Source organism: Saccopteryx leptura, chromosome X (genome assembly GCF_036850995.1).
Source record: "Saccopteryx leptura isolate mSacLep1 chromosome X, mSacLep1_pri_phased_curated, whole genome shotgun sequence".
In the NCBI taxonomy this organism is placed as follows: domain Eukaryota; kingdom Metazoa; phylum Chordata; class Mammalia; order Chiroptera; family Emballonuridae; genus Saccopteryx; species Saccopteryx leptura.
The window spans coordinates 124,527,139-124,540,139 of record NC_089516.1 but is presented as its reverse complement, the minus strand read 5'-3'; the positions used below and the strand labels follow the sequence as shown (position 1 = coordinate 124,540,139).

The 13,001-nt window shown below is 40.6% G+C and overlaps 1 protein-coding gene across 1 annotated transcript in view; it reads left to right on the top strand.

The window, feature by feature from the left end:
* Window positions 1-13,001, top strand: part of ZDHHC9 (zinc finger DHHC-type palmitoyltransferase 9) — a 55,074-nt gene that overhangs the window by 31,705 nt on the left and 10,368 nt on the right. The window contains exons 3-5 of the mRNA XM_066356119.1: window positions 6,346-6,504; window positions 11,342-11,479; window positions 12,392-12,440. Of these exons, the coding sequence (XP_066212216.1) occupies window positions 6,346-6,504; window positions 11,342-11,479; window positions 12,392-12,440 (346 nt within the window). The remainder of the gene's footprint in view (window positions 1-6,345; window positions 6,505-11,341; window positions 11,480-12,391; window positions 12,441-13,001) is intronic.

The window sequence follows — 13,001 nt, the reverse complement described above, 5'->3', positions numbered from 1 at the left end:
TTTGCTTTTAGGTGATGGTTGACTAAGAGATATGATGAAAAGAATAAGAGGGAAACAGGAAAAAGGGGAAAACAATTAAAAAATTACTATTGTATTTAGTGGATCAAGAACTCGATAAAATGGAAATTCAGGGTTGGGAGCACTGCTAGTGAGTTAAAAAAGCGAAGTAAAAAACCCCCAAAGCGCCACACAGAAAAATTTGAGTCCCAGATAAAATAATTTGTTTGTGATTGAGGATTGAATGAGAGGAAAAGTAAAGGAGAAAAGAAGAAACTAATATAGAGGGATAAAAGAAAGAGGAAAACACAAAAAGAAGAAAAAAGAATAAAAGGAGAGAGAGAGAGAGTTAAGGGTTTTGGAGTGCAACCCTCATAGAGAGAAAGGAAGAAGAAAGAAAAGATAATAGGAGATGTAACACTTATGGGTAGTGTAGTTCAAGGAGAGGAAAGAGTAAGACCGGCAGAGAATTAAATGACCAAATTAGAAGAGGAAGAAAATAATCAAGACAGGAAGATAAGAGAAACAAATGAACAAATATAATAAAATGGGATAGGTTATAAAGTCTGTGGATTATTCTTGATTTTGAGAGGTTATCTTCTTGCTTTTTCTTTTCTCTCCCTCTTCCTGGTCGGTGACTCTGTACTCTGGGTTCTGCCCCTGTGGCACTCTTAGGTAGAGGTTTGCAGTTGATAAGTCTCTATGGCGATATCATATATTGGGCTTCAGTCTCGTTGGCAGTCGTGGCTCATTAGCATTTGCCGGCTCTTTGCATTCAGTGTGGAGCTTCTGGAGGCTCCAAGGATAGATTTTTCTGTCTCTGGCTGAAGATCTTGTTGAATTTTTGGGGATATTTATCAGTATCACTCCTTACGGTGCCATTTCTCTGACGTCACTCCTGGTTCCTCTTATTTGGGATTTTTTTTTTTTTTTTTTTTTTTTTTTTTTTTTTTTTTTTTTTTTTTTTACTTTCTGGACTTGTGTATCTTTTTTCCTTAACCAGGTTAGGAAAGTTTCTGGTTATTATTTCTTCAGTAAGTTCCCGATCCCTTGCTCTCTCTCTACTCCTGGTACCCCTATGATGTGGAAGATTTTATGATTCATGCTGTTTGAAAGGTCTCTTGAACTATCCTCATTCTGCTTAATTCTCTTTTCTTTTTGCTGCTTTGATTGTTTTTTGTATGTTGTCTTCCAAATCGTCGATTTGATCCTCCGCTTCAACCAACCTACTGTTTATTCCATCCAGGGTATTCTTCATTTCAGAAACTGTATTTTTCATTTCTGACTGGCCCTTTTTTATGGTTTCTATGTTTGTTTGTGTTCTTTTGTGACAGAGACAGAGGGACAGATAGGGACAGACAGGAAGGGAGAGAGATGAGAAGCATCAATTCTTCATTGCAGCACCTTAGTTGTTCATTGATTGCTTTCTCATATGTGCTTTGACCTGGGGGACTACAGCAGACAAAGTGACCCCTTGCTTGAGCCAGCAACCTTTGGCTCAATCTGGTGAGCCTTGATCAAACCAGATGAGCTTACACTCAAGCTGGCGACCTTGGCATTTAGAATCTGGGTCTTCCACATTCCAGTCTGACACTATCCACTGTGGCATCGCCTGGTCAGGCTTTATGTTCTTTTTCATGCTGTTGAGCATTATTATAACTATTATTTTGAACTCTATATCTGATAAATTGCTTACCTTTATTTCATTTAACTATTTTTCTAGAGATTACTCCTCTTCTTTCATTTGGGTCCTGTTTCTTTATCTCCTCATTTTGGCTGCCTCTCTGTGTTTGTTTCAATGTATTAGATAGATCTTCTATGAATTGCAGTCTTTATGGGGTGGCCTTATGTGTAGGCATCCTGTGGGGTTCACTGGTGCAGTCTCCTTGATCACCTGTGCTGGGTGCTCTAGGAATGCCCCTTGGGTGTGTTATATGGGCCCTCCTGTTGTAATTGAGTCTTTTTTTTTCTTTTTGAGAGGAGAGGAGATTGTGAGACAGACTCTTGCATGCATCCTGACTGGCATCCACCCAGCAACCCCTGTCTGGGGCTGATGATCAAATAAACAAAGCTATTTTTAGTGCCTGAGGCTGACTCTTGGACTAACCGAATTATCCTCAGTGCCCAGGGCTGATGCTCAAACTTGTCAAGCCACTGGCTGTTGGAGGAGAAGAGAGAGAGAAGGAGGAGAGAGAGGGGAAAGAAGCAGATGGTTGCTTCTCTTGCATGACCTGACTGGGAATTGAACCCAGGATGTCTATATACCAGGCAGATACTCTATCCAGTGAGCCACTGGCCAAGGCGTAATTAAGTCTTGATTGCCATCGGCCCATTCATGCATGAGATCGACCCTCAGACTGACTGACTGAAGCTCAACCCCTGATCATAGTGTGTGAGCTGCTGTGCAGGTGCTGACCACACAAAGCAGAGTTCATCTCAGCAGAGTTTGATGCTTGCTGAGATCTCACTTGGATATGCTGCTTGTGAAGCTCACTGGATCCTGCTCTGATGCGGTCTGAAGCTGGCCACTGGATGTGTTGGTTCTGGGCTCTTGGGAGGGAAACTGGTGCAGACCAATGTCAGGTGCTGCTTGTGACTGGCCTTGGGCAACCTGTTGGGAGCTACAAGTTACCTACAGTTGTGGCTGCCTCTGTTGACCCTCAGTGCACATGGTAAGGCCCAAGTTGTGTACCACAGTTGGCTTTTTCCAACACCAGTCTAGGGGCAGGTCAACAAAAGTCCCAAGCTACTCTGAAATCTGCCTCCACCTGCCTCTGCCTGCTATGTGTTAGGCTCAGTCACTGAAAGAGCTTCCAGCTTTATTCCTCAGTAGGGCATAAGTTCCACACGGTGGGATGAGAGGGCCTCCAGAAGGTGAGGCTATTGTTTTCCCGAGGTTGTTGCCACATGGGAGTGTTCCACTCAAGAAAGATGGTATCTGCGATATGAGAGAATGACTCAGCACAAAGATGTTGTTTGCTGTCCCTTCAGCTGTCTCTCCAGAGCCACAAACCTGAGTCTTCTCACACGACTCTAGTCTGCTCTGCCACCCAGGATGACTGGCTGTGAATGAAATTTTGCATGTTGGCCCTTTAATTGTGTGCCTGCGTCTCTAGTGGACTCCAGTCTCCCTCTGGCGGACACAAACCTGATGCTTTTCACAGCCAGATGTTACATGTGCACCTTTTCCAGGCTCTGGTGCTTGGGGATGGAGAGCCCAGCTTTGGGTATAGACCCTACACTTCTCAGGGGAAACCCCCACAGCTGAGATATTCCTCTGGAACCTCAACCACCGCAAGTGGCAGTGAGGCAGCCCTGTTTGCAAGTCCACCCTTAAGTCTTACCAGTCTCAATGCGAATTCTTCTGTAAATCACTGATTCTAAGACAACTCTTTAGCTAATCTTCATTTGGCTATTCAAGATGATTTAAAAAAATAATTTAGTTGTAATTCCAGTTTGGTCCTGGGAGGAGGAGATTGTAGCTTCCACCTACTCCACTGCCATCTTGGAGCCTCATTTGATTTTTTGATGAAAGCTATAAACCTTCTTTTTATGAAAATATTCTTACATATGTGCACATACATACAATTTTGGATGTAATTTCAAGGATTCATAGAACTTGAAGCACAGGCATGGGCACTTGAACATGATTCAAGTCCCACTTTAAAAGAACACTCAAGTTGAGAAAGGACAACTATGGTGCCAGGAAACACTGAGAATTCTAAGAATGGAAAGGAAGCAGTTACAGGTTCATTACAGTGCAGTCTATAGATCAGGGTAGGAGTCTTTGGGACAGAGATAAAGTGTTACACTACCCAGGAGCCTGGATGTCTTTATGAATTGGAGAACATCCCAGGGCTAGAGGATGGAATATCCTGGGAGCCTTTGGTTTCTTCCCACCATTCGTATCCTTACCCCATCCATAAGTAGCTTGAGCTCAAATGTACACAAACCTATATACCCATAGCTGAACTAAAACAAGATGAAATTTTTCAAAAAGAAATTCACTGAGAAACTAGAGGGAAACAAAGCTAAAATAAATACAGAAGCATAGAAGCTTTCAAAGCACTCCAGAAGAGAATCAAATCAACATGTTGTACACCTTCAACTTACACAATGGTATGTATTAATTATATCTCAACAAAGCTGGAGGGGAAAAAAGGAAATCAAATGGAAACGGGAGAACATATTTCCAGTACAGCTGGGGCAGTTAGGAGCAAGATAGGGAGAGGGAGTTGTGAATACTGTCTTTTTTCCACCGGGGTTATTCTTTTCTCATCCCCTTTACAGTCACATTGGGAGAAACTGAAGGTTATATGCAGTGCCTTGACTTTCTTGCATGTCCCGGCAGTTTCTTGCATGTCCTGGCAAGTTTCGCTCTTTTGCTGCATCACTAGGCCTGGGGTCCAGGAACCATCATGTTTGTGACCTCTGCATTTAGCATGTTTCTCTCGATAGAAGAGTATTCTTGAGTTCATAATCATATGAATGTTTATTTTTATGCTAACAAGTTTTTGTGAACTTACATCCAGCCCTGTACAGCAGATCCTAAAATAACATCATTTTGCTCAATATAGTTTCGTAATAACATGGGTGTGATGCCGTAGGAACTTAAGTCTTGTTTATAATTAATCAGTCTCTGCTGAAATTGTTTTCATTTTATGGGATTTTGATTTAAGTCACAGAACCTATCGAAGACACTAAATGAGGACTTACTGTATTGGGAATACGATGGGCTGGGGGTGCAGAGAAGACAGGTGATTTTCTTGCATCATAGCACTTCACAGGAAGACAAATCATGAACTATCTTCTAGGGGCCTTGATGTAAAGCTCATGCAAAGGAATATTAAGGTGGCATGCTGGTACTCACATTCTTTAATGAATAGCCATCTCTATCCTTTTAAGACTTGTGACACACTGTTATTGTTTGATTTCACAGCCTCCACCCCACTCTGCAAAAAAGGGAAAAAAGTTCCATATGGCAGATATTTTAAAAATAAAAATGAATTTTAATGAAAAATAATCTGTTTTTAGAACTATCCTGCATAACAAGGTGCAATGAGACAGGCACTTTCTTATGCTGCAGATGGGCGGGCGTGCAAATTGATACAATCGCTTGGGAAGCAGTTTTGCAATAGTAATATGGGCTTCAGGGTTCATACCCTTTGGCTCAGAAATTCCACTTCTCTCAGGTTTTTTAAAAGGAAATAAACAGAGATTTACACAAATTACCGTAGAAGGATTTTTAGTGCACCATTCCTTTCTTTTTAATATGAGTGTAGGTAGTAACAATCATGTAAAATATTTACTGTATAATCTTAACTGAAAAGTACAGGGTACAGCATTGCATTTATAACATGTTCTCAGATTTTAAGAAATCATGAGTGTTGATGTGTTAAGAGAAGATAAAAGGAAACACACCAAAATGCATGAGTATCCTTGAGTTCAGTCTGTCAGTGATTTTTAATTTTTTATTATTGACATATTCTGTTTTTTTCCCAAAATTTTGCGATAAACATGTATTACTCTTAAAATAATCATTTTTCTGATTCTACGTATTAGCAGCTTTCTTTCATGCATATATATTTTTTGCAAGATCATATCCTTTTATGCATACATTCTCATTTTGTAGTGTATGGTGTTTTCCTGTCATCATTTGTTCGTCTACACCATTTAAAATGGATTCATAAAATTCCATCCTATGCGTGTATCATAATTTACTTAACGACCTCCTACTGTGACATTGTTTTTGTTCTTCCTATAGTGACATTGAAGTTACTTTTGAGTTTTTCACTATTAAAGGTGACTCTGTGACAAATATCCTTTTGCCAACCTCTTTTGTATATCTCTTTGTTATTTTGACAAGATCCTAGAAGTAGAATTTCTGGGTAGAAAAAAAAAAAAAGACATTTAAAATTTTGGCAACCACTGCCACATTGCTTCCCGGTAATGTAAAAAGTACATTCTCCCTATTTTTGCCGAAACAGAGTATTTTCATTATTTTTATTATTTGTTAATATAGTAGGTGGAAGTGATTTCTTTGTGTTAATTTTTATTTCTTTGATTTTGAATTAAGATGGATGCTTTCATTTCACTATTGTTTTCCTTTGTAAGCAGCCAAAAACTTGAAGAAACACTTTTTTCACATGCACACAAAAGAATTGCGTGGCACTCCGGTGGAATCTGTGGGGGACACTCAGAGGTTGAGAATCTGGTTTGGAAGTGCTAATCCGGAGAGACAGCGGGCCTGAGGAACTTGAATTACTTCCATTGCTTTTGGAAATATGGTGCAACTTTTGGGTTCTGATAATGGCCAGCAGTGATGTTAACTGTCTTTATGATCTACAGAGGCTACCAATGGTGCTGTGCCCCAGGGCCAGCGACCACCTCCCCGTATCAAGAATTTCCAGATAAACAACCAGATTGTAAAGTTGAAATATTGTTATACATGCAAGATCTTCCGGCCTCCCCGGGCCTCCCATTGCAGCATCTGTGACAACTGTGTGGGTGAGTAAAATGACTGGGGAATTGTCTGGGGGGAAGGCTGAATTGAAAAAGAGGATCAGGGTAATTTTTTTGTTTTTTGAAAAATCAATAAGGGTAGATAGGGAAGAGAGAATCAGATGAGAAACAAGTTCTGAACAATTGTAAATCAATTGTACTTCTGTAGATCAAATTACAATTTAAATATTTTCCAGTTTTAAATTAAAAACGCATGTGCGCGCGCGCACACACACACACACACACACACTTTTTGGTAAATGAGGAAATAAACAACCTGTCTTTCAAATCTAGGTTTTCCTCTCCTGGATCTGTTTCAAGTGGGAACCCTAGTCCACTAGTGGGCAGCATCGGGGAAAAAAGGAGTAGTCTTCCCCAATAGAAAGTTGCTAGCATTTATGAGTTCCTACTAGGAACTGTGTGAAATGCTTTCCCTTTCATTTAAAACTTGTAAGAACCCCATGGGATAGGTATTATCCCCATTTTCCAGATGGGGAAATAGGTGAAACACCTTTGTGTAGTTCATATAATTACTAAGAGGTGAAGCTGGAACAGATGTGATACCCACACCCTCAATTCTTCTTTCTCTGCTACTGCTGCCAGGGTGGGGGCTGTATGTGTGCTTAATGTATCTGTGCTTTTAGCCACATCTATGTGGCTTAGTTGTAACCACTGTCGACTGTGTGATGAGCCCTGGGAAAGATCAAAGACAGTTAATAAATATGTCTACCGATTGGTATATGTGTACAATTCCTTATATTATCAATACACATACTTCATATAAAGATATATGCCACGGGACAAGCCTGAGTACATTGCTTTCCTCTTATTAACCGGTTCCTTGGACAAAGGTTGAAAAAATTGTATCTTACTTTATACAGTAAAAAGCTATATGTAGATAGGATTTTTATAAAATGAAACCCATTTTCAGTGATCCAGGGAACTTGTTATTTCAAGAAGGTGTGATGTGAAGGTTTTCATAAAGAATTCCCTCTTCTTATTAATATTCTTAAATATAAAGAACTCATACAGATAGGGCAAGCCAAGGAGAGAGACTTTTGAAGAAACGGACCCAGCTGACATCTAGCTCCAGAATTATGAGAAAATAAATTTATCTTTTTTTAAAAAGGACTCATTCAAATCGACTTATCAAAAAAGAAGCACTTGGCCCTGGCCGGTTGGCTCAGTGGTAGAGCATCGGCCTGACATGTGGATGTCCCAGGTTCGATTCCTGGTCAGAGCACACAGGAGAAGTGCCCATCTGCTTTCCTCCCACTCCCTTTTCTCTCTCTCTCTCTCTTCCCCTCTGGCAGCCATGGCTCGATTGATTCAAGCATGTTGGCCCTGCACACTGAGGATGGCTGTGTGGAGCCTCTGCCTCAGGTGCTTAAAATAGCTCAGATGCGAGCATGGTCCCAGATAGGCAGAGCATCAACCCCAGATGGGGGTTGCCAGATGAATCTCCTTTGGGGCGTATGCGGGAGTCTGACTCTCTAGCCTGATAGCTTGGTTGGTAGAGTAGGGGTTATTGCTTTGATTTTCGGTCAGGGCACATACAGGAACAGATTGATGTTCCTGTCTCTCTCACTCTCTCTTTCCTTTCCTCAGAAAGTTGAGCATAGAATTATCCTATGGCCCAGTATTTCTTTTCTTGTTATTATCCTGCTTGGCTTCCATAACAAAACACACAGACTGGATGACTTAAATAACAGAAATTAATTTTTTCAGTTATAAAGTTTAGAAGTCCAAGATTAATATTGTGGCAGGGTTGATTTCTGGTGAGGCTTCCCTCTCTGGCTTATAGGAGGCCCCTTTCTGCTCTGTTCTTGAGCATCCTTTTTTTCTCTGCTTGTGCCCTCCTGGTGTGTTGTCCTCTCCTTATAAGGACACCAGTCTTATAGGTTTAGGGCCCCACCCTCATGGCCTCATTTAACCTTAATTATCTCCTTAGAAACCTTACTCCAAATAGAGTAATACTGGGGTTAATGCTTCAACATATGGATTGGGGGGGGGCTTAATTCTGTCTGTGACAATACAAAAGAATGAAACCAGAGACTCAAAATTTTTGTATGTCACTGTTCATAGCAGCATTGTTCAGAATAGCCAAGAGATGGAAGTGACCCAAGTGTCCATCAAAAGAAAATGGATAAACAAAATATGGTTTATCCATAGAGTGGAATACTATTCATCAATAAGGAGGAATGGAGTGCTGATACATGGCTATGACAGGGGACATGGATGATCCTTGAAAACATAGTGCTAAGTGAAAGAAGTCAGGCACAAAAGGCCACATATTGTATGATTCCACTTACATGAAATATCTAGAGGAGGAAAATTCATAAAGGTAAAGAGAAGATTAGAGGTTAGCAGGAGCTGGGGGAAGGGGAAAACAGAGAATTACTGTTTAATGGATATAGAGTTTCTCTTTGGGGGTGATGAACTTTTTTTTTAGATTTTTTATTTATGCATTTTAGAGAGGATAGAAAGAGAGAGAGAGAGAGAGACAGAGAGAGACAGAGAGAGAGAGAGAAGGGAAGGAGCAAGAAGTATCAACTCCCATATGTGCCTTGACCAGGCAAGCCCAGAGTTTTGAACCTGTGACCTCAGCATTCCAGGTCAACACTTTATCCACTGTGCCACCACAGGTCAGGCTAGAACTTTATTAGAAATAGGTAGTGGTGATAATTGCAGATTGTGAATGTTTCTAATGCCACTTAATTGGACACTTAAAAATGGTGAAAATTGCAAATTTTATGTTATATATATATATATTACCATAATAAAATTTAATAATAAAGTTATTGAACTTAAATTGATAAGCATATCTCTATTTTCTTATAAGAAATTACTGAAAATGGACTTCCTATACTAAAGGGTTATGAGCATTATTAAGGCTTTTGATACATATTGCTAAATTGCTTTCCTGAAAGGGTCGCTCAGTTTATACTCCCACAAGCAGTATATTGCAGTGTTCATTATGCCCTGTTCTCACGAGCACTGGATAGTACATTGTGTGTGTGTGTGTGTGTGTGTGTGTGTGTGTGTGTGTGTGGCAGAGACAGAGAGAGTCAGGGAGAGGGACAGATAGGAACAGACAGACAGTAATGAAGAGAGATGAGAAGCACGAATCATCAGTTTTTCATTGTAGCACTTTAGTTGTTCATTGATAGCTTTCTTATATGTGCCTTGATGGGGAGGGGGGCTAAAGCAGACCGAATAACCCCTTGCTCAAGCCAGTGACCTTGAGTCCAAGCTGGTGAGCCTTGCTCAAACCAGATGAGCCCGTGCTCAAGCTGATGACCTTGGGGTCTCAAACGTGGGTCCTCTACATCCCAGTCCGACACTCTCTCCACTGTGCCACTGCCTGGTCAGGCTAGATATTACTTTTTATATTCTTATTTTGATAGGCAAAATGTATCTTATTGTTATGCTAGTATTGCACTGAATCATCACTTAAACATTTAAATATATATTATATGATATTTATTAACTGTCTGTTTTTGACTTTTACTTTCTTGAAGGATTATTTGTATTTTGCTATTGATTTGTAAGGACATTTCATATACTAAGAAACAAAATTTACACACTTTCCTGTTGGGAGTTTTTCCTCTTTAATTTTCTTTTTATTTTGTGACAGAAACAGGGAGAGAGACAGAGAGAGGGACAGACAGACAGGAAGGGAGAGAGATGAGAAGCATCAATTCTTCATTGCAGCTCCTTAGTCTCCTTAGTTTTTCATTGATCACTTTCTCATATGTGCCTTGACCAGGGACTACAGCAGACCTAGTGACTCCTTGATCAAACCAGTGACCTTGGGCTTCAAGCCAGAGACTTTTGGGCTCAAGCCAGAGACCATGAGGTCATGTCTATGATCCTATGCTCAAGCTAGCGACCCCACACTCAAGCTGGTGACCCTGCGCTCAAACCGAATGAGCCCACGCTCAAGGCAGCAACCTTGGGGTTTTGAACCTGCATCCTCTGCATCCCAGTCTGATGCTTTATCCACTGTACCACCACTTGACCATGCCTCTTTAATTTTCTTTATAGTATTTTTAGCATTTATAAAATATTTTTTAAAGTTTATGTAGTTAAGTCTATTTTCCTTTGTCATCTGGGCTTTTTTTTTTTCCTATTACTATTATATTCAGAAAGTACTCCATATGGAGAATAAATGTTCATCTATTCTTTGTGGTCATTTTATAGTATCACTTTGTTTTTACATTTAACCCGATAATTCATATGGAATTCATTTTGATAAAGAGTATGAGTGGAAAAGAAATTTAGCCCTATTTTGCACCATGTAGCTAATTTTCTCAGAGTTGTTTATGGAAAATGCTTATTATCACTACTGGTTTTGTAATGCTACTTTTATTAGACAGTAAATTCTTATATTTTATTTTCTAGAGTCTGTTTCTCAACACTTTATATTCCATTAAGCTATGCCACACCAATTTAAGTATTGTAGTTTATAGTTTATTACTAACTGGAAGTTAAGAAAAACCACACTACTAATTTTTCAAAATTTCCTTGGCAATTTCCATCTATTTTTCTTTGGATAAGCAAAGTTTCTGCTGTTAACTGGCAGTGAGACAGATCACGTAGCTCCTCAATTCCTTAGTTCCCTCAGGGGTAAAATGAAGAAATGCACATTTTTGTTTACGCAACTTCCAGGGTTATTGTGGGGCTATGAAAACATTGTGCAAAAGTGAAAAATGGAAACCGGTTTTTTAGAATTGAAAGAGCCAGTGATCCCAGAGTCTTTGAATTAGTTATTCAAATGTGAATGGCGCATTTGTACTTTGTTTTGGAGGCTTTGGCATTAGATTCTCTCTTTTTCCCACAGAGCGATTCGACCATCACTGCCCCTGGGTGGGGAATTGTGTTGGGAAGAGGAACTACCGCTACTTCTACCTCTTCATTCTTTCTCTCTCCCTCCTCACCATCTATGTCTTCGCCTTCAACATCGTCTACGTGGCCCTCAGTAAGTATGCAGGGCAGTGCATATTGTTGGAGTGGGGCGGGGTGGGGTGAGAGAAGCCTTTAGGACAGCTTAGGGGAGTGGTTGGTTTTCCTGGTGGGTCTTTACAATTGCAAAGCACCTTAGGACCAATTAGAAATGAGCACTAAAGCAGACTTCAAACCTCAGCTTGCATCAATCAGTATTTATTGCGTGTTGGACTTCTTACTGGTCCTATCTAGGGACTAGGGCCATAACGACCAGTCTATTACCAGAGTACTGAGCATCTCAGAGGTAATCCCAAAGGTTGGGGGTATATTTGGGCTGTCTGCATCTTCTCTTCTTCTGCCTTGTAAGACCTTCCCTGTGCCAGGTGGTAGAAGGGGTTATACCACAGAAATGCCTTTTAGTAGCTCATGGTTTACTTTGGGAGATAGAAAATACACACACATGTGTGTGCATGTGCACACACACATAAGCAATAGATAAAAAATAAGGGTAGGTGGAATGTGGAAATAAAGGAATGATCTTGACCAAGGTAGCTTCCTGGGAAGGGCTGAGTTCTCAGCTGCATTCTGAACCAGGGAGGACACAGATTGGTGATAGGAGGGCATTTTTTCTGGGATATTTCTGGTTTCTTTCGTCTATGAATGAATATTCCCCCTCCATGCCCATAGTTGCGAGCTAGGGAAAAAGGAGGGGGGCCAGATGCGTGGATTCTGCCAGACTCTAGACCAGTGTCAGGCCCTACCTTGGTGAGATGGACCCCTTAGTCAGGAGATGACATCTGGAGGTGTGAGCCCCTTGTCTGAGTGAGGGCTTATCTCTTGCCAGCTTGTAACAAGGGACAGGGAGGACAGGAAGTACTAGGACAAGTGTGCATTTTTTCACTAAAGTCACTAATTGTTTTCTTTACTTCTCTTTCCAATTTTATAGAATCCTTGAAAATTGGCTTCTTGGAGACATTGAAAGAGACTCCTGGAACATATCCTCCCCTGGCAGTGGTCCCTGTTAATCCCTTTTAAATCCATTTCCGGCATGCTTTCTCTTTGCAGCTCTCCCCTCATCTCATTTTTCAGACGTCAGAGAATGCCAAAGTCGAACAGGAAAAAAAAAAAAGGAGTCTTAGTGGTAGCAACCAGAATGGGATAGCCAGGACTTAAAGGCTGGTCTTCCCTTTCAACCCTTCGCTACTACCTCCCTTCCAATTCCTTCTTATCCCACACTTAGCCCTGCCTCCTCTAGTGGGCTGTCTTTGCCTTGATATACCTCTTCACTTGCTGGAAATCCACCTTCCTGTTGCAGCTCAGGCTTATTTTGTACAGAAGTTGCATTTCTGAACAGGAGATTCAGATGGGATTTCTACAATAGAAATCACATCCTGTTTTTCCCATCAGTTTTTTCATTTATGAAGTTTATTTTTTGTTGGATTTTCCATTGGCAGTTGTGGCCAATGCTGTTCACCTTTGGCCCCCTTCTAAACATCCCCTTCAAAAAGCTAACGATGAACAAAATAGAAACACTGAAACACACTAGAGATGATAGA